Source organism: Vulpes lagopus, chromosome 2, assembly GCF_018345385.1.
Source record: "Vulpes lagopus strain Blue_001 chromosome 2, ASM1834538v1, whole genome shotgun sequence".
Classification (NCBI taxonomy): domain Eukaryota; kingdom Metazoa; phylum Chordata; class Mammalia; order Carnivora; family Canidae; genus Vulpes; species Vulpes lagopus.
In genome coordinates, this window is record NC_054825.1 from 99,406,313 (window position 1) to 99,426,904 (window position 20,592).

At 37.7% G+C, this 20,592-nt stretch overlaps 1 protein-coding gene across 6 annotated transcripts in view; it reads left to right on the top strand.

The window, feature by feature from the left end:
* ESR1 (estrogen receptor 1) overlaps positions 1–20,592 on the top strand; it is a 382,657-nt gene that overhangs the window by 286,738 nt on the left and 75,327 nt on the right. For all 6 annotated transcript variants that reach the window (XM_041742947.1, XM_041742948.1, XM_041742946.1 and 3 more), the window contains one exon: positions 17,583–17,721. In XM_041742947.1, coding sequence (XP_041598881.1) covers positions 17,583–17,721 — 139 coding nt within the window. The remainder of the gene's footprint in view (positions 1–17,582; positions 17,722–20,592) is intronic.

The window sequence follows — 20,592 nt, forward strand, 5'->3', positions numbered from 1 at the left end:
CTCTTTCTTGACATTGACTATGCTTTTAGCAGGGCAAAAGTGATTTGAAATTTTTCTTAGAGTTCAAAATTTAAATTGTGTTCACTTTGCTGAAACACCATTGGATAATGGAGTAGCAGGAGAGAATACCATGCAAATAAAAGAAGGAAAGGAAAAGGAAATGGAAAAGCTTTAGAGATGCCATCATTGTGAAAAGATTAGAAAACTAGCCACCAAAAGCCAAGGGCAGGGAAAAGAGCACTTGGAAGTGTCCCTAAAGTTTTCCAAGAGTTGTGAGAGCATTCCTAGTCCATCTCATTATTTGTTAGGATTTTGTTATTAGGAAAATTATTTATTTTCGATCTATTTCTTTTAGATTCTTCCATGTAGTGAGGACTTTTATTTGTCTCTTCATCTTTGTTGTTTCTCTGAAGTATCTCAATTTGGGGAGAATATTAAATGTTTAGGTAAAATTTATGTGTAAATATGCCATTTACATACAAAGATAATGAGGCCCCGCCTGGGAGATTATACCATTAGGATATTATAGTTGCCAATAAAATCAGCATGAGTTTGTTTCTTTTTCTCTGTTCTTTTTTTAGTTCCCTGCAAATTTTCACTCAGAATCTTTCCAAATATCAGTTTTGTGAAAAGCACAGTTCTGAGTTCTTTGGGGAAAGCAAAGATGAGAGAGTCTGCATCTTTCTCTCTAGGAAGTCTACAATTAGAGCAGACCCTGTAAATCATACACTGGAAGGGTAGTATATCTTCTAGAACTGGGGAAAGACTGAGAAAAGAGTCAGAGACCTTTTTCAAACAACCATTCAATTATTTTTTTCTGAAAGCATGTCACTAATTGTGCACCATCTTGCATACTCCAGATAGAGATGATATCACTGGTCTGTGTAAACAAGTATAATCAATTCCCATATGATCTGGGATTCCCCATGTATTTTTGACGAAGATCTGTTTCTTCCTGTCAACTCAGATTCAAAGTATAGGTGTTCTTCACATTTTTATTCTATGCAAAGCAGAATTCTTTCACATAGCTGTATGCTTTGAGTTGATTTGGCTTTCCTATAAATTTCTAGTCCAAAATTCGACTTCTATTGGTACCTAAGCTGGCCACAGATTATGGCAACTCCTCATAATGGTCATGTCAAAGCTAATGGTTGAGTGGGCATCCTAGTCTTCCCGGCCAGTCCTCAGCTAGCCATGTATGGGTCAGATACCAGATAAACTCCACATATCTGACAAATCTTTATGAGAGATTTGAAAGATAAGAAATACATATTTTTGAAGTTTTACCTATTTCATGAATAACTCCTTATTAACAGATTTTGCTCTCTCTCTCTCTTTTAAGATTTTATTTATTCATGAGAGATGCATAGAGAGAGGCAGAGACATAGGCAGAGGGAGAAGCAGGTGCCCTGCGGGAAGCCCAATTCAGGACTTGATCCAAGGATCCCAGGATCGCGACTTGAGCCAAAGGCAGATGCTCAACCACTGTGCCACCCAGGCATCCCAGATTTTGCTTAAGAGTAAATAAACGTGTCTTTTAACATTCTGAATTCATTTTATAATTCATTAAATTAATAATCTTGTTATTTAAAGACTTGCCATTTACCTTCAGTCTTTAAATCCTGATGAATTTTCACAGACATTCTTTAGTTAAATAAGGATATTAATAATTTCCCTTAATAGCTTATGAAGTGAGTCAGTGAAAGTGAGTCATTAAGGCCAACTCCTGTGTGTGTTCTTTAACAGCAGTTGTTGTACTAGGTCTGTATTACAACCTTTTTTTCCCCAAGATCTCATCTCAAATGTAGGCAGCATTTGCAATAGTTAATAACACTCTCTTTGCTTTTCAGTAGTTTTATGAGAGCATTCCAAGCAAAGTGGGGGAAAGGATGAGGAGGTTCCTGTTGTAACGTGATGTGCATGAAAATACCAGTAGCCCTTGGTCACCTGAGAAGTCATTGACTTCCATCCTTTCCCTGTGAAAGGTTCTTCATTTGGCATCCATAGACACACTGAATTCTTAAAAAGAACTGGATTTCAGGGATGGCTGGTGGCTCAGTTGGTTAAGTGTCTGCCTTTAGCTCAGGTAATGATCTCAGGATCCTGGGATTGAGCCCCAAGTCAGGCTCCCTGCTCAGTGGGGAATCTGCTTCTCCTTCTCCCTTTGCCCCTCAGCCCCCACTCATGCTTGCTGGCTCTTCTCTCTCTCTCATAAATAAATAAATAAATAAATAAATAAATAAATATTTAAATAAATAAATAAATAAACAAATATTTAAATATTTAAATATTTGTTTATTTATTTTTTAAAAAGAACTGGATTTCAGTATAATTAGTTTTATTTTGTGATTTTTATTTTTTATTTATTTATTTTTTTAAATTTATTTATGATAGTCACAGAGAGAGAGAGAGGGGCAGAGACATAGGCAGAGGGAGAAGCAGGCTCCATGCACCGGGAGCCTGATGTGGGATTCGATCTGGGTCTCCAGGATCATGCCCTGGGCCAAAGGCAGGTGCCAAACTGCTGTGCCACCCAGGGATCCCTATTTTGTGATTTTTAAATATTTTATTTCATGCATTCAGAACCTTATTCTGAGAAGCAGCCCATGGACTTAAGACTACCAAATTGAACAAAAATGTTTAAGAACCTTGTCATAACTCTGTATGAAGCTATGCATTATAGATGGTGCAACTCATGATCAGGGTATGGGAAGAAAATTTGTCATCTGCGTAATATTTGGCACTTTAATTATTAATAAAGAATTAAAGTGGGATTGCCTGAGTGGGCTCAGTTGATACCACATGTGACTCTTGAGCTTGGGGTTGTGAACGAGAGAGTCCCACGTTGGATGTAGAGATTTCTTAAAAAAATAAAATCTTTGAAAAAAATAAAAAAGTAACTAAAGCAATGGCAGTGACCATTTATTTGTTGGCCACCAGTGTTTTCTAAGCAATGTGATAGGCTCTTTATATACTTTTAAGTTGTCACCATAACATAGTGCAAGGATATTATTATCATTCCAACTTCGTAGATAAAGTAACTGTGAAGCCTAGGGCTATTCATTCATTCAAAAAATATTCGTGGAGCATACACCAAGAGAGACACTGTGCTAGGCACCAGAGATGAAATAATTCACCTAAGGTCATATACCCAGTAAGTGACAAACCTGGTCTCAGCAAAACCCATTACCCCTCCCCTCACACACTGCATCTTCATAACTCATTCTACATTTGAAACATTAAAAATCCTATTGAAAAACATGGAACTCTTAGAAGTTGGCCAACAGACAATTTTCTCTTTATGTAAATGTGAAACATAAATATGTCTTCCTGGACAGTGGTACTTCTGCTCATGCTTTTCTTCAATCTAGCATTGCCTGAGCAAACCAGAACCCAGTCCATGATTTCTTGGATTAAGCTCCTTCTCTTCTTGGGCCATCACTAATCTTATCATGAGAGAGACAAGAATATATGTCATTTCAGTGATGGCATTTGTGTGTCCTTGTATTCAAGAAAAAAAATCTACTCCTCTGCCTTGCTAACTAGTCATAAACTTTATTTCTAACTTGGTAGATGTGCTATTGGTTTGTGTGTTTGTGTGTGTGGGGGGGGTTGTTTTGTTTTTTTCAGTGACCTTAAGATTTTATTTGTGGTTTGAAATACTTAGAACAAGAGATTTTACAATCTTAAAAAAAAAAGAGAGATTTTACAATCTTGAAGACAAATATATTTTCACTGCTAAATGTGAAATAGATCTGTGCTGTGAATCAAAAGAACCACCTTCATGCCCATCTCCAATTCTGGCTCAGTTCCTCTTTCTGAGTTGGAAATAGACTTGAGAAGCTGAATGTAACACTAGAGATATTGAAAGTGTGCTGAGGAATTCTAGTCTATTGTTTCCTGAAGAATTTCCTAACTGCTTCATAGGTGGTAGGAAGAGAGAAACTAGAGAGATATAGATATATAGATATAGATAGATGATAGATAGATAGATAGATAGATAGATAGATAGATAGATAGATAATTGGTAGATAGATGATAGATAGATGATGATAGATAGATGATAGATAGATAGATAGATAGATAGATAGATAGATAGATATAGATAGATAAAGTTCTTCCCTTTGGTTTTATGACAGTGTAAGGTAGTTTGGAAATCTGACTACTCCAAAATTGTGGATAGTGTCTTTAATCTTAATTTATACAAATAAAGACAACTTCTATTTAAGAAGAAAAAAAGTAATTCCATTCAACATTCATTTAGTTCCAGGAACTCAAAATAGACAAAGTAATTTTGAGTTTTATTTTCCTCAAATTTTATTCCACACTATTACCTTGCTTGCCAGCTTTGTGAGAAAAAACTGTCCTGTGGCTCTGCTCACTCCCCTCAGGGGAGGGCATGGCCAGCTCCAAGGCTAGCAACCCTTGGGGCAGCTCAGTGACATTTAGCTCCCCAAAGAGGAAGCTGGGGTAAGGTCTGTTGGGAAGCAGGAGGTGACATCACTGCTAAGACAACCCTGCATTTGCCACTGAAGTGCGTTTTCACGAGGCCCAGGTGGAGGGGGGGTGGGGGGGTGCGGGGTGGGGGTGGTTAGGGAGAACAGAAACTCAGGCCTCCAGCTGCAGGAGGCTCTTCAGAGCTGGGACCCCTGTCTCTCTTCAGGAACCCTTTTGAATTAAAGGAGAGGGACATAGGTGACCTTCTGAAGCTGATCTCCTAATTTGATTATGTAGAAGTGTTGTATCACCCTAGGCAGGAATGATCAAAAGACAAGGTATTTCATGCCATTTATGAATTCTTGTTATTGAAAGTATTTTGACAAAAAGTCACGTACATAGCCAGAATTGATCTTTTTCAGAATCAGTAGATAACAGATGTTTATTTTTCCCTTTTTGAGTTTCTATTTAATGGTGTTGGACATAATAAGTACAAAGAAAGAAAAGCATATGCTAGCCCCATACTGTATTATTATTATTATTATTTTACTTTGAAATAGTCTCTTTGATGCACTGGCATTTTTCATGACATTTTTGCCTCTTTTCTCTCTGCATACTCCTTCTAAATGGTACCACCCATCCCCAGTGATTTCAGTTTTTACCTCTTTGCTGATAATACCCAATTGATGACTTGAGGCTGCCCCAGACTTTTTCGTTTTATAGCCTTACTTCAGCAGTCTATTAAGACTTTTCTCCATTATTGCTCCTCAGGAAGTTTAGACTAAACATATTCAAGCTGGTGCTCACTGCCTTCCCCATGAGCCCTCTCTTCCTTATGTATGCCCATCACCATGGCCAATCACACTGGCCAGACACTTAAGAGATCATTGACCCTTCCCCCTATTTTCATCCCTCAGTTAAATTCAGTTAATTCTCCTCCTTCCTTGCTAATTCAGCAATGAGTCTTTCTATTCATTCTCTTTACCTTCACCCTAGCCAAGAATCCTATTTTTAAAACACTCCAGTGGTTTGTCTTTGCCTCAAGGATGAAGCCAAAACTCCTCAGTATCCCCTGGCTTCTGCTTCCTTTGACATTTCTGACCACTCTTCTCTCTATGTTCTGGACCCCTGCATGTCTGGTATAGAGACAGTTTCTGGGTCATGCCATACCTTTGGTCCCTCTGTCACATTGTCTCTCTCTTTCCATCAAGTATGCTATCGAGATGCAAATTAGAAATCCCAGGAAGTCTTACATCTCTGGATTAGGTACCAGTCCTGTGTGCTTCTAGTGAGCCCTGGATTGTCCTTCAATGTGGTCTTAGATACTGTTTCTCAATCAGTTATTAATTGGATTGTCTTCTCTGATAGTTTTGATGTCAGAGACCAAGATTATTAAATTTTTTTGATCCCTTACATCAATCAGTATGTGCTTGACACCTAGTAGGTGTTTAAAATAGTGAATCAATTAATTTTTCTGTAATTAATTCATGCTTTTAAATACTCCAAAGAGTACTATATTTAGGAATGTTATTAAATACTTTTCTTTGCAGGAAAAAGATGTAGTGATTATTTAAATTTCACTCTTTGCTCCTTAAAAAATTGGGTCTACACATAGATTATACTGAATTTTAGGACTTAAGTGACATTATATTCAGGAGGACAATTTTCCAGTTAAAGGGAAAGATACATTAATATTTTGTTCTATGATCCTATTTAGACTGATTTTTAGTTAGATTGGAGAATCCAGCAGTTCTATTTCCCAAGTATTTTACTTGCCCATCCAGCACATTCTCTCTTTCTGTCTTTCTCCCTTTCAGTCTCTCTCTTTCTCTTACCTTTCCCTTGCTCTTGCTTTCTTCCTATTTCCACAGCAACTATTTCAGTTCTTCACTAAGCCCCTCTAACACCCTACCCTGTCACCTCCTTATTCTTCAGGGTAGAGGATCTCACCTCTGCTTCACTGAGAAATTGGAGACCTTCCAGGAAGTCCTTCAAATTGCAAAAGATAACTTATTTACACTCATTCATTTATTTACCTCTTCCCCCCTGTTTATTTGACAAATATTTATTTAAGGACCTTTTTTTCAACCAAGTACTACATTAAGTCCTGCAGGTATAATATCCTCAAGACATAGTGTTTGTGCTCAATCTGTTTCCCATCTGGTGAGAGATATGAATTAGCAAATAAGCCCTGATACAGAGAAGGGCTACTATAGGAATAAGCACCTAATCCTGGTGTTGAGAGTGTTGAAGTCATTAGAATAGTGTACTTGGAAGAGGGAAAAACATATGTCATAGCCTAAGGAATAACCTTTCCTCAAAGATTGAAGGTGCCCACTGTTCAGATATTTTCCTGTATGTTGACACTCAACACATATCATTGTGGTCTTATGACATTTTTCTTGATTCTTCTATAGATTATGACCTTTTTGAGAATGAGAATGTTGTCCCATCTCTGTACGCACACTACCCAGCCTCATGCCAGTTTTATATATACTGGAGATGCTCAATGACATTTGGTGAATGTTGAGCATGACTATGTAAGAGATACAGGTTTACAGTTTGTTATTGGGTTAAATTGCATCTCCCCAAAAGATATGTTGAAGTCCTAATCTCTAGTACCTGTGAATGTGACCTTACTCGGAAATAGTATTTGCAGATGTGATCAAGTTAAAATGGGATCATACTCAATTAGTGTGTGTCCTAATCCCACATGACTGGTATTCTTATAAAAAGATAAGAGATACAAAGACATACAGAGAACATCATGTGATGATGGAGGCAGAGACTGAAGTGATGACTCTGAGCCAAGGCATGCCAAGGATTTTTAGCAACACCAGAAGCTAAGAGAAAGGCATAGAACAGATTCTCCCCAATGTCTTTGAGAAAGCATGGCCATGCTGACACTTTGATTTCAGACTTTTGGCTTCCAGACTATTGTTTCCTGATTTCTGGTTTTGTTTTTTTAAGTTACCCAGTTTGTGGTACTTATTTATAGCAGCTTTACAAAACTAATAGTTATTTTTTTTTATGAGAAAATATTGTGGTTCCTGTTGCAGTCCTTAGGAAGTCATCATTGTTGATGGGACCCAATACCAAGGCAAGGGCCATGTTGAACTAATAAGAAATGAAATAATTCTTGCTTTGAAGGTAATTAGCATTTAGAGAATCTCTCTTATAGTTTCTCCTAGCTACCTACTTTATTTTTAGTATGGTTATTTAATGGCCTGGCAAGATCTGTTGTGCTCATAGAAGGATCCATCATGGGTTAAAGGAAAACAATCTCTGGCTCTCTAATTTCTTTATGGCCTCTCTCTACAGTGGTATATATAAGATCAGTGATAAGTGACTTCAGTTCTTATCACTGAAGAACGGATGGAAGAGGCTGAAATAATTCTTTCTCCTTTATTTTGATGTTTGTTCTCTCTGGTGCTGAAATTTGTGTAGCTTAATGGTAAGAATGTAAGAGGTGAGTTGTGGGAAGACTGGAAGGGAGGAAGCAAACTTTTCTAAAGCCATTGCCTATGTACTTGTGAGACTCTCAGATCCCTACTGGCCTCAGACTTGGGACTGCCAACCCCTTCTTGGTATGGGGTCCTGTACGTTGCTCTCTGTTTCTCAGAGGCAGTATTGTTATGTGATTTGATACTCAGCATTTCTATAACTTCTGGGTGATTTTGCTTTGGAAGACTCCCATTTTAACATTCTGAATTTAAGTAAAACAAGAGAGAATAAGCCTCTGTTTTGCTCATAATTCATTCTAGAACTAGATGTCCCTGGGTCATTAGTAATAACAGGTGTTCCTCTAGCAAACAAGTGTGTATGTACGTCAGAAACCTAAGACTGTAAGATGATCATCAATTCTGGTTCCATTGAGGGGCTTAGGCAGGGTGGTGGTGGGAAGAAATCATCATTGTCCATTTGTTTGGGGAACTTGCTTAAAAAGAATTGTCTGCTCCCCTCTCAGTCTTTGTGTTGACATTTGTAGTGTTTCCCGGGAGCATACAGTTATCCGGAAAACTCATGCTGATGACAATGACAATAGTATTTGAAATGCTTCTGTAGGTCTGCTTCTAGGTAGACAGGAAAAAAATGTATGTTCCAAGGTACAAGTGCTTGTTGACTTTTCAAACACAGCCAATCCATGCTTTTTATGAGCGAACCCAGTGCCGCTCCCAAGTGCTGGCCTTCCTGTGCATTTGCCAAGCACGTCAAAGGACAGGCTTGAGTACTTTATCGTTTATTAATTTTTTTCCTCCTTTAGTTTGCAATATACTCTCAGAAACTGGAAAATAATTTCTTTTACTCTTTTCCCCTTCTGCATTTAGGCCAAAATTGATTTTTTTGAGCTTATAAGGAAAAAAATTAAGCTAGAGTTAATACTGTTGCCCTTGCAGAATAAAAATAAAAGACTAGTTTACCTTCATGCTGTGCTGTATCAGAGTAAAGATCTTTTCTGTCCCTCCAAGGGGGATTTTGACAAGACAGAGTAAAAAAATGTATACTGTCAATAGAGAATAATTGTAGCCAATATAAGAAGTAATAGAATTGTTTATTTGGTGGATGGAGGGAATGGTTTTTTGTGTGTGTTTCAAAAATTGGGAAACTAGGAGACACTCTTAAATCCATCAGCTTCTCCAGAACTCTTCTCAAATGCTTATTGTCATGACAACCATCTCTTCATAAACCAAGGCTCTGAGTGTAATACAGATGGGGTTCGTAACAAGGTAGAGTTGCCATCTGCTTTGTTTTCTCTGAGGGACATTTTTTTTTGATACCCACATCTGATCCTGATATCTAAAAGTCTTGACTTATTTTTCTTTTTGGAGTCAGATATGGTTGTAAGATTAATTCTTTTCTTCTGACAAACCACTTCCTTATCTGTCATCATATAACTTACTTATTGTTAAATGGAAAGAAAAAAAAGGGGGGCATAATTATGTGTGTGTAAAAGCAAACATATATTTTAATGATTTATTTCTCTAGCTACTTGGCAAAGTCTGATATATGAGGTGCATTGTAATTCAATACTACAGTCAAAAATAAGTCCAGAAAAAGTAGGAGTAAGGTGGTAATTATCCAAGGAAACAGGTACAATTGTTTTTGCCTTTGAATATTCTATTAATGTCCATGCTTCCTAACAGTAGGGCTACATGCAATCTGTAGTAAGCTCTGTTGTCTTACTTTCCAGCAAAAGGAGCACATCAGGTCTTTAGAAGGGGAAAATCTTTCCTTATTATTAAATTTAGAGAGAAATTTGCAGAATAAATAAATGCTTACATGAGGGATGCAGCCCAGTAGTTTCCTCTACCCTTTCCTAAAGATGCAATGACATATTCAAAACTGAAAGCATCATTTTTATAAAGAAAATATTCACCATTTCACAAGTTCATACTTGCCATGATCAGAATTAAGATATGTACAGCCTTAGAAAAATAAGAAAATAGGTGTCTGGCCATTTAAGGGTGTTGTCAATGAAATTGCTAAAGAAAGGTTAAGGGAAATATTTTATGAAGTTTTATTTATGATCAAGAATAATTTACTTCTTTGCATTATAATTATTTTACATATGCTACAATATATAATCCTAAATTTTAAGATCTTGAGGTGCTTTTCAGTATAGCTCTACTTTTCTTACTAATCAGAGATGTTCTATAATTACCTCTTTAGATCAGACACAATTTATTTCCATATACTTTCTTCATATCCTATGTGTTGATATGTAAAAATAATCAAATACTGGTAGGTAAATAAAATGTAACCTATAATATTGGTAGGTAAGTAAAATGTAACCTATAGTATATCACACACACAAATACATACCTAGAAACATGTATGGTAACTAAAGAATAAATATGGCCTAATGTCCAGAGCAGGGAAACAATGCTAGACAATTTTTGAAGTAGATTCTGAATATGCTTCCATGGGTAAGTCTAATAATTTTTTGAAGGAGTGTTATATGGGATGTAGTTCCTTGAATATAGTGTGGGGGATGGTGGTTAAAGTCCAACAATGGTTGGTGTGCCTGGATGGCTTGGTCAGTTAAGGTTCCAACTCTTGATTTTGGCTCAGGTCATGATCTCAAGGTTGTGGTATTGAGTCCATGCTCAGCACTCAGTGGAGAATCTGCCTGAGATTCTCTCCCTCCTTCTCACTCTGCCCCTCCCCTCACTTGCATAATCATGCACTCTCTTTCTCTCTCTCAAATAAATAAATCTTAAAAAAAAAAAAAAACAGATTCAACAACAGTTGAGTTGGCGATGATGTCATAAATGTCTTCATTATATTATGTCAGAACATGGTACTTTTGTCAGTCTTCAGAGTCAATATTGGCAAGTTTGGGGATTTATATAGATATCATGATATCATCTGTAATTCTTTTAACATATGATCATCTTAATAAGCAATTTTCAAGATATACACCATTCATTTTAAAAGGCACTTTTTCTGTTTACTTTTAAAACTCTGTCCTGAATTGTTCAGCCTCTACTCACATTAATTGGCTGTCAACTATGCTAAATGTGACATATTTTTAAAATATCAAAATTTTCACATTCAGTTCTTTACTTACCACTGGTTTTTATTGCTGAGCATTGCCTAGAGAACACTGTTTTATTTCCCAAGGCAGGTAGTCATCACAGGGCAAGTTTCATTCTATCTCAAGGCAAATAAGGGCAGCAAACACTGTGGAAGTCTGCTGAGTGCAGTAGAAAACCATCAACCGTTTATATGGGGGTATACAAATACAGCTGCATTCTGGATTTGCTAAACATCTTGAAATGCTTTGAGTGTAATAAAACCCCAAACGTGCTTTCTTTTCTCATTTCTTTGCATATGTATTTTAGGAGAAATATAATCCACATGCTCTTGTTCCTTCCACTTTTAAATCATGAAAATGTTGTTTTGTAAGAGCTGTTTGATGTCCAGGAAGTCTTTTATCCTTTTTATTAGGTTATTTTTGTGTATGAATAAAGAGCAAAATATAAACAGAAAACACAACATGACTTAGGCAGGGCAAACACAAAGTGCCCAATTTAAGTTTGAAGCTCTAAATCTAAAATATTTTGAAACAAAACATTTCTCTTGGTGCTTTGTAAAAGTTGTGTTCCCTTCTATTAGGAAGAAGTTCCAGGCCTGTTGGGATGAATAGGAAGGAGAAGAAATATTCACTGAATAGGACTCTGGTACTCGGGGACATCTGGCAACTCCTTAATTTTTACAATAACCCGAAGTGGTAGGTCAGTCCATTTGCATTTTACAGATGGGAAGAGCTTTCAGAGATCTTAAGTAACTGGCCAGGGGCCACAGAAGAATTTCAAGCCAGGCCTACTTGACTCTTCAGCTAATACTCTTTTCATTACTTTTATCCTCCTCATTCCATTGGGAGGATGAAATGGGGGGGGGGGTGTATCCTCCTGATAATAATAAAAAAAAAATACCAAGCTGGAAATACCTCATACTCAGGCCTGAGAATTGAGGGCTGTTGTAGCTTCAGGAAAATGTCAGCTTGGTATTGGCAAGGTGGATGTCTATTAGTATGGTGATAAGAGCATTGGATAAGTGGTATTATGGCAGAAGGGGGCCTGTGCACACTCCCCTTTATTATAGCAGAGGAAAGCTGAATACACACAGACATGTAGAGCAGGCCGGGGAGAGGCCTATGCTCTTGCATTGTGATTCAATATTTCTAAAAAACTGATAATCTTTTGCCATTTATTGCAGTTTGTAACAGTGGTATATATTTGGTCAGAGTGTTGCATGACAATATTTAAATAGATTCAGCTCGTTTCTTAAAACAATTTTTCAGTGCTTATGTGTTATTGGATATAGCTTAAAGTGTTACAGAACGGGAATCACAGTTTTAATGGGTCTCTCTATAATGGAACTGCATAAAAGGAGAATCTAAGGTTTTATTTGAGGTGGGAGATCATACCATAAGGCACATGTCCATAGTATGACATCAGATGACCATTTCTTGAAGAAAAAGAGAAAAAAACTACAAATGAAGAGCATGAGGACTGCTTAGCATTTGAACTGGGATCTCGGTTCCTCTGGTATTATCTGTTCTATCGGCTTTCTCCCAGAAATCCCAAATTTTGTTCAGCTAGTAGCTGTCTTTATGCTACAGTCTCATGTTCCATTCTTCTCTCCCCGTTCCCCTACCACCTACTCTTCCTCTCCCTTCCTCCTTCTTTTTCCTCCCCCCTCCTTCTTCTCCTTCTTCGCTGAATCTTTGGCATCCAAAGGAAGAGATGAATTATTTAAATCTTCTGTTGAATTAAAGCAATCTAAAAAGAGTTTAATAGGCAATTTCATAAATGACATTCTGGAGAACATTGGGGTCATTGTATGACTGAGAACATGATTAATTTTTTCTGAAGGTCAGGAAACTAATATTTTTTCCAGTGGATTTACTAAGGGAAGCAACTACCTGTGATTTACCTTTTACCTCACTGCAGTGCAGAACTTTACAAGTGTTCATATTTTATTACTCGTTTTGCTCAAGGATCTCAGTACACTTTCAGTGTCATTTCTGAGAGCCTTGTTGTACCCCACAAGGGAGGCTGAGGCTTGACGGATTGCCTGTGTGCCAAGGCAAATTAAGTAATTTTTTTTGCAGTCTCCAACAGAGTGGTAAAGAGGGTCTAGGATCTCATGAGCCCCAAGGGAAGGAGGAGGACATGTCATGAGCTCTCTTCACAGTTAAACCTAAGATAAAAGTCTTGGAGGAAAAACAGTTTATAATGGAGGACAGAAGGATAGAATGTATTTACGCGATGATGAAACTGGAGATAATAAGCTGGTTGTATGTATAGGGGGTTATTTCTCTGGGAAAGAGACCTCCCTCAACTTCATTAGATCCTTGCCCACACAGTGGGTGGGGAGTAGGAGCTAAGGCATTTCTGTTTCCAGGATAGCCCATCCCCAGGATACTCTATTACTAAATCTGTGAACGTTTCACTGTCACTGTCGCTAAAATGGGAGTCCCCAAGTGATGGGAGGTGAATCATCTCTCACTATGTCACCCATAAAAATATCTGTCACTGATGCCTCTATCCATATCCTGTAAATGCTGCTCCCTTCCATCTTCATATTGGCAATACTTTCAAGTGTTCAAGAAAGGCCTTGTTGAATGCCTCTAAATTATTATAGCAGATCCAGCTGAAATTGCACATTAGATCATTCCTCTTATTTATAAGGAAAATAACCAAGGGTTGAAACTCGATGTCTATAGATAGATAATATAATTTTATTTGGGATTTAGTACATTATTTCTCTCCTCCATTGGCTATGAATTGAGAGTCTTTAATGAACAGTCTTCAGTAGTCTTCACATTCATTGAGAAGGTGGATTGATAGTCATCTCTGCACCCCCACTGCTGTCTCCAGGAACTTGCAGAGGACACTATGCAAGAGATTCAGTGACCCTTTCTGAGGGCAGTATGCATAGCTGGGAAAGAGAACTAAAGAGACCATTTATTTTTGAGAGATCTACATCATCTCAACAGAAGGGCCTAGCGATTCTATTGGACTCAGACTGAAAACTATTGCTAACAGACATATTTCAGAAAGATTTCATAATCACCAGATTTGTGTGGTACAAATGGTTATGGTGAGCTTCTGAGGCTCCCAAGAGACCACTAAAACTTTCAGGCTTAAATAGCACTGAAGTTTTGAAGTGAGAATTAAAAAGTATGATTCAGTTTGATATGTAAGGCTCCTACCAGAAAATACTCCTTTGGTTTTCCAAAATCAAGTGGTTATGTGGCCAGCTGTGGTCCTCTCGAAAGATACTTCCAAATCTCATCCTGTGTGATTGTTTGAGGTTTCTGGAAGGTATTGGAGAGTGTGGTGTACGTGTCATCATGGATGACATTATCACGTGATTATATTTTTTCCCATATAAAACAGCGAATGCCATAAAAGAAGACTTCAATTTTTTTTTAGATTTATTTATTATTTTAGAGAGGGAAAGAGAAAGGGAGCAAGTGAGAGCATGGTGGGGAGGGGCAGAGGGAGAGGGAGAGAGAGAAAGTCTCAAGCAGACTCCACTCTAAGTGCAGAGCCTGATGCAGTGCTTGATCTCACAACTCTGAGATCATGAACCAAGAGCTCAACCCAGTGCACCACCCAGGTGCCCCAGAAGACATCACTTTTGAATATTAACATTTCTGAAAGTGAGTTTAATTGACAATGTCCATTTACATTTCTTTTATGAGATTTTACCCAAAAGATTGGGGTAAAATCTTATAGAATTAAAACTTCCTTGAGAGCTTTCCTTTTAAGTACTACTTACTAGAGTCAATTTATCCCATTAGACATTGGGCATTGAGAGAAAGAAACAGTTCCCATTTCCTCAGGCAGTGTTTCGTCCAGAACAAGGTTAGTCCATTTTGACCCAGTGTACTTTAGAGGCAAATAGTTGCAGGTTGTACAGATACCCGTTCCTTTTTCTATCCAAGAGGCCTGAAACCCAGTCACTGTGTTTTTAATCTTTTAGTTTTTTTTTTTCTTTAATGAACAGAGCTACCATTTTTTTCTCCAGTTGCAAACCCTGCTTTATGTGAGACCCACTTTTTCCAATGGGAAGACACCTGCTCTGAGGAAGTCTACACTGTTATGGGCCTTAGAATGGTTAATTAATTGGTGTAGGAAAAGGTGCAACAAATTGGATTTTAAAAAGCAGAATTTGATAGAATCATGCATTTGGTGCTTCTAATGAATACAAAACCTAGCAGGATTTACAGATACTTGCATAATTAACTTGAATATAATGTATGATAACTATCTGTTAGAAGAAGCACATGAAAAAATGCACAGCATCATTAGTCATTAGGAAAATGCAAATTAAAACCACAGAGCCAGTGTGATACCTCTGTTCACCTACTAGACCATCTATAATTAGAAAGACTGACCGTACCAACTCTCCATGAGGATGGGAGCAACTAGTGCTCTCATCCATTGCTGATGGGAATAGAAAATGGACAATTTTGCAATTTCTTAAAAAGTGAAATACACATCTACTGTAAGATCCAGCCAATGGACTCTTAGATATTTACCCCCAAAACTGAAAGCGTATGTTCATACAAAAAATTAGTACATAGATTGCTCATAAAAGCTTTATTTGTAATAGCCACAGACTGGAAACAATCTAAATGTCCAATGAAAGGATAAGCAAATTGTATTTATTTGTTGTATATATCGACACAATGGGCAATAAAAAGAATCAGCAATTCATACATGGAAGATCATGGGTAAGTGTCAAAATAATTATGCTGAGTTATAAAAGTCAGACGGAAAGGTGAAAGACTCTTAGGAATTAAAGTAGTAACAGTGGGACTATAGAAAAGAGAGGAAGAATTTTAGTGTTACCTCGAAGATAGAATTGATGAGTTTGATTAGGGGATGATGACTGCAGAGGGGGGCATAGACTCTGAGATCTTTCTCTAGTTGGGGTTTCTCGATGTGGATAGTGGTAATAATGGCCCATCCATGTATCGGAAATGATGAGCTAATTGTTTAGTGCTGATCCTGTGGTAGCTTCAAGACCCCCAAAGGGAAAGATACAGTAGGCAACCATTCATCCTTGACTGCTTTGAGAAATAAATTTATGTTTTGGCTTTTTATAAACATAACCATTATGTAGCTAATAATAGTATAAATTAGTGAGAATGAATAAAGGAGAGGACACAGGAAAAGGGATTTCTAGAACCAGTCTCATGGATGACCGAGAACAAAGGGTTGAAAGCAGAGGGAGAGAGGAAAGATATAGCCTGTGATATGACTGGGAGCTGATTTGGAAAGCAGCAAGATTTATGGTCATCTTGTTCACATAATGCCTATCATTCTGGCAGATCTTCATTTGTGTGGTTGTATTTATTTAGTTTTTGATCCAAATTCTATAATTGCAGCTCATAAGAGGTGGTCAAGGGCACAGGTTCTGAAGATTATATTCTTTTTTTTTTTTTTTTAAAGATTCTATTTATTTATTCATGATAGTCACAGAGAGAGAGAGAGAGAGGCAGAGACACAGGCAGAGGGAGAAGCACGCTCCATGCACAGGGAGCCTGACGTGGGATTCGATCCCAGGTCTCCAGGATCGCGCCCCGGGCCAAAGGCAGGTGCCAAACCGCTGCACCACCCAGGGATCCCTGAAGATTATATTCTCATCTCTGATCTTAACAAATGTATAAGCTCTCTGAACATCTGTTTTCTTACCTGTAAAAAGACATCCCCATCAATTTCTACCTCTTAGAGTAATTGTATTAATAAGGATAAGAAAATGTGCAGGAAATACTTCGTATTGCTTCAAGACCATGGTAATGGCTCAGTAAATTGATCTTCCTGTTCTTCTTCCTCTTCCTCCTCCCCCTTTCCCCTTCTACTCCTGCTTATTGTTGTTGTTGTTGTTATTGTTGTTGTTGTTATCATTAGGCATCCACCGTATTGTTAGTGTTGATTTGGAAAAGCTTTCATCTCCCATTAAGGCCTTTGGCAAACAAGGACACATTAGTGTTTATTACCAGAAGTATTTACGATGTCACTTTATTCATCTGATTCATTGTCTCCCAAGATATTTATTTACACGTACTGTTTCATTAGCCTTTCTTTTACACAGTGTGAAAAAAAGAGCATGGCCTAGTGATGAAGCAAATAAATAGAAATTTAGTGACTTTGGTCTTGCCCTTGCTCCAATTCCTGTTTGGTTTAAGGCCAGTAGTTTAAATTTCTTGTACGTAAATATATTCAACTGAATCAGAAGTGAAATATAGTAATCACATAGAGCTATTAGAGATGTCTAAGTAAAAAAAAGATGTCTAAGATCTTTTAGACAAAAGATCTTAGACAAGTTTTAACATTATTTAAGTACAGAACTTTATAGGAAACTAAATGGGTTGTATAAGTTAGTATATTTCTATAGATACGACACTAAGGCACTTAGAAACTTAAATACTACATTAAAGTTCCTTGATATACTAGGTATAAAAAAAGTTACTTGACTTTCCTATTAAGTGTGCTTCCATTACTTGTCATACGATGTATTACAAAACAGACCTCACCAGTTCAAATCCCCAGTTGCATTCATTTCACTAGTAATGATGACTTTTAATTTTAAGTCAGCAAGCTTTTCTTGTCTTGTTTTAGGCTTTGTTGATTTGAGCCTCCATGATCAGGTCCACCTTCTGGAATGTGCTTGGCTAGAGATCCTGATGATTGGACTTGTCTGGCGCTCCATGGAGCATCCAGGGAAGCTCTTCTTTGCTCCTAACTTGCTCTTAGACAGGTAAGTGACCTGGCTGTAGCTTGGGGAAGTACATCTTTTATAATCACCAGTTTATTCCTAAAACTTTTATTCAGTACTCCGTGAAGCACCCAAGAACTTTGTCTGATATGTTTACATTACAAAGGGGTGAATTTGAGAGATGTGGTCTAGAGAAGTTCACGGAAACCTAAGGACAACTTTCTGCTAGATATCTCTAGGATAACATCTGCTAGATGATGCTAGGCCATCAATAATCAAGCATCCTTAGAGGAATTCTGATATAAAATTTATATATTATATGTACATATACATATAAAATATGTTTGCATGTATATACACTATGTTTGTGTGTATATATGAATCTATATAACTGTGGACTCTAATTTTCTAACTTTGCCTTCATCTTGTGTTACATAGATTTTTAAAAAAGGATATCCTCCCTTAACTAAGGTCTCTTTTGACCCATGTATACCCAAACTACAATAGCCTCTTCATTTCCTTCTCTAATTTTCCTATCAGTTAAATGAGGAAATTTGACCAGCATTCTGAAGGCCACGTCCAGTTCTATGAATTCATAAAAGCTACTTGTTTATTTTCAAAAGTGAAGATCTCTGTTTTCAAATATGCTACCTTATTTAATGTATTGTATATTGTTTTTATTGTATTATATATTGTATTATATGTATTATATATATATGTATTATATATTGTTTTTTATTGTATATTGTTATTTAATGTATTGTATATTGTTGACTTAGAATGTGGGTCCTATTGTTTCCTAAGCAATGATCCTTAGAGAAATAGGATTTAGACATGCTACATCAGCTATCACTGATGGAGTCCCTCCTTGACACCAGTCACTATGTTCAATATTTTATATACCTGATGTCATTTAAACATCATAGCACACCTGAGAAGCTTATCAGTCTCACATGACTAGAAAGAAGCCAAGTTTCATAGTCATTCTGCTACTCGCAAACAGCATCAAACTAGCCAATGGTGAAACTAAGATTGGAATTCAAGATCTACCTGGCTCAGTACTATCCTGCCTCTGTCCTGTGCTCATGTTCTTCATCCTCTTTCTTGGTCAGTGATGCCTCCTTTGGCTTCCAGGCATACCTCGTATTTGTGGGCCACATAACAATTTGATTGGTAAAGGACCATCTCCTAAGTCTTTCTTGCAAACTTCCTCTGCCTCTGTTCAGCAGTCCGAGGCTTCCAGGTTGCTTGTGATGCATCCTTCCATATTCCTTTGTTTTGGAGCACCACAATATCTCCCTATCTCTTGTCTCACTCCAGGTTTCCCTACCCCTGGCAAGTCCTCTGGAGCAGAGTCACAGCAAAGTTTAAGTACTGGAGAATTATACAAGTATTGGTTACTGCTTTTCATTTTGTGTTTCATGGCTTTAGAAAAACAGTGATGATACTGTTCAAGAAGCAGATTTTGCGCTTGTGGAATAGATTCCCATATTAGAGTTTAGCCAAATTTTGGGGGATGACCACTAGTCTTGCTCCTTAGAACTGCACTCACACTGTATTCTGTGTCTTTTAAAGGTTGTCTCTACTGTTCCATTTCCTTTCTTTCCCTTCCCCTTGTTTCTCTTGTCTTACCATTTTCCCCCTTCCACTCCTTTTTTGTTGTTGTTTCCTTTGTCTCTTCTTTCTTTCTCTTCTTCTCATCCACCTCTTCCTCTTCCTCCCTGTCCCTTCCTCCTCTTCCTCTGACTTCTTTCTTAATTTTCTTGTGTTACAGTCATGTGGTTCTGTGATTGAGTTATAACAAATTTGCAGACCACATACAATGCTTCCTTGCTACACACTGGAATGTATCTTCAATACTTCATTTTTTTGGATGTTCACAACTGATCTTCTCCATGATACCCCGTTTCATTCATATCTTTTTTCTTGGATCCACACTTCCTGAAAAGTCATCATGTCATTGCATGTTAAATATGAAAGGGTTGGGGCACCTGCCTGGCTCAGTTAGTAGAGTGCATGACTTTTGATCTTGGGGTCATAAGTTTGGGTCCCATGGTGGGGGGAGAGTTTACTTCAAATAAATGTGAAACAATTTGTGACATTACTCCATCTCAAAGAACTCATTTTGTAAAGGAGGTGATGATATAGCCTAGGATTTTGTCAGCTACCTGCTTCTTTTTTTTTTTTAAGATTTTATTTATTTATTCATGACAGACACACACACACACACACACGCAGAGGCATAGGCAGAGAGAGAAGCAGGCTCCATTCAGGGAGCCTGACGCGGGACTTGATCCCGGGTCTCCAGGATCACACCCCAGGCTGAAGGCGGTGTTAAACCTCTGGGGCACCAGGGCTGCCCCAACTACCTGCTTCTCTTTCTTTTCCATGCATTCTCATTGTGGTTAATGTTCTCTCAAATTTCTTACTGCAGTATGAATGAATGAAAGTTCTCATCTCCCTCTGTTCCTTCAATTCCAGATTGGAAGTTCTCACTTCCCCTAAACCAAGATTTCTCAACTTCTGCACTACCAACATTTTTAGCGGGTTCATTCTTTCCCATAGTGACCATCCTGTACATTTTAGGTTGTTTAACAGCATCCTTGGACCCTACCTCCTAGAGGTGCATAACACTCCCTCTCCCCAGTGATCACAACCTCAGATGTCTCTAGACATTTCTATACATGCCCTGTGTGTGTGGCAGGAGGGGAGGTGCAATATTGACCCTGATTGAGAACAATTCTTCTAGACTTCTACTTCAGTGCCCTATAAGGTCTTCAGATTCACCATATCCCTCACTTGAATGCATTATCTTCTTTATCCATTTTGTTCTTTTTCTTTATTTTCTGTGTTTGTGACATCAACATTCATATGGGCACTGAAGCTATTAAGATACAGTCTTGATCCTGATGC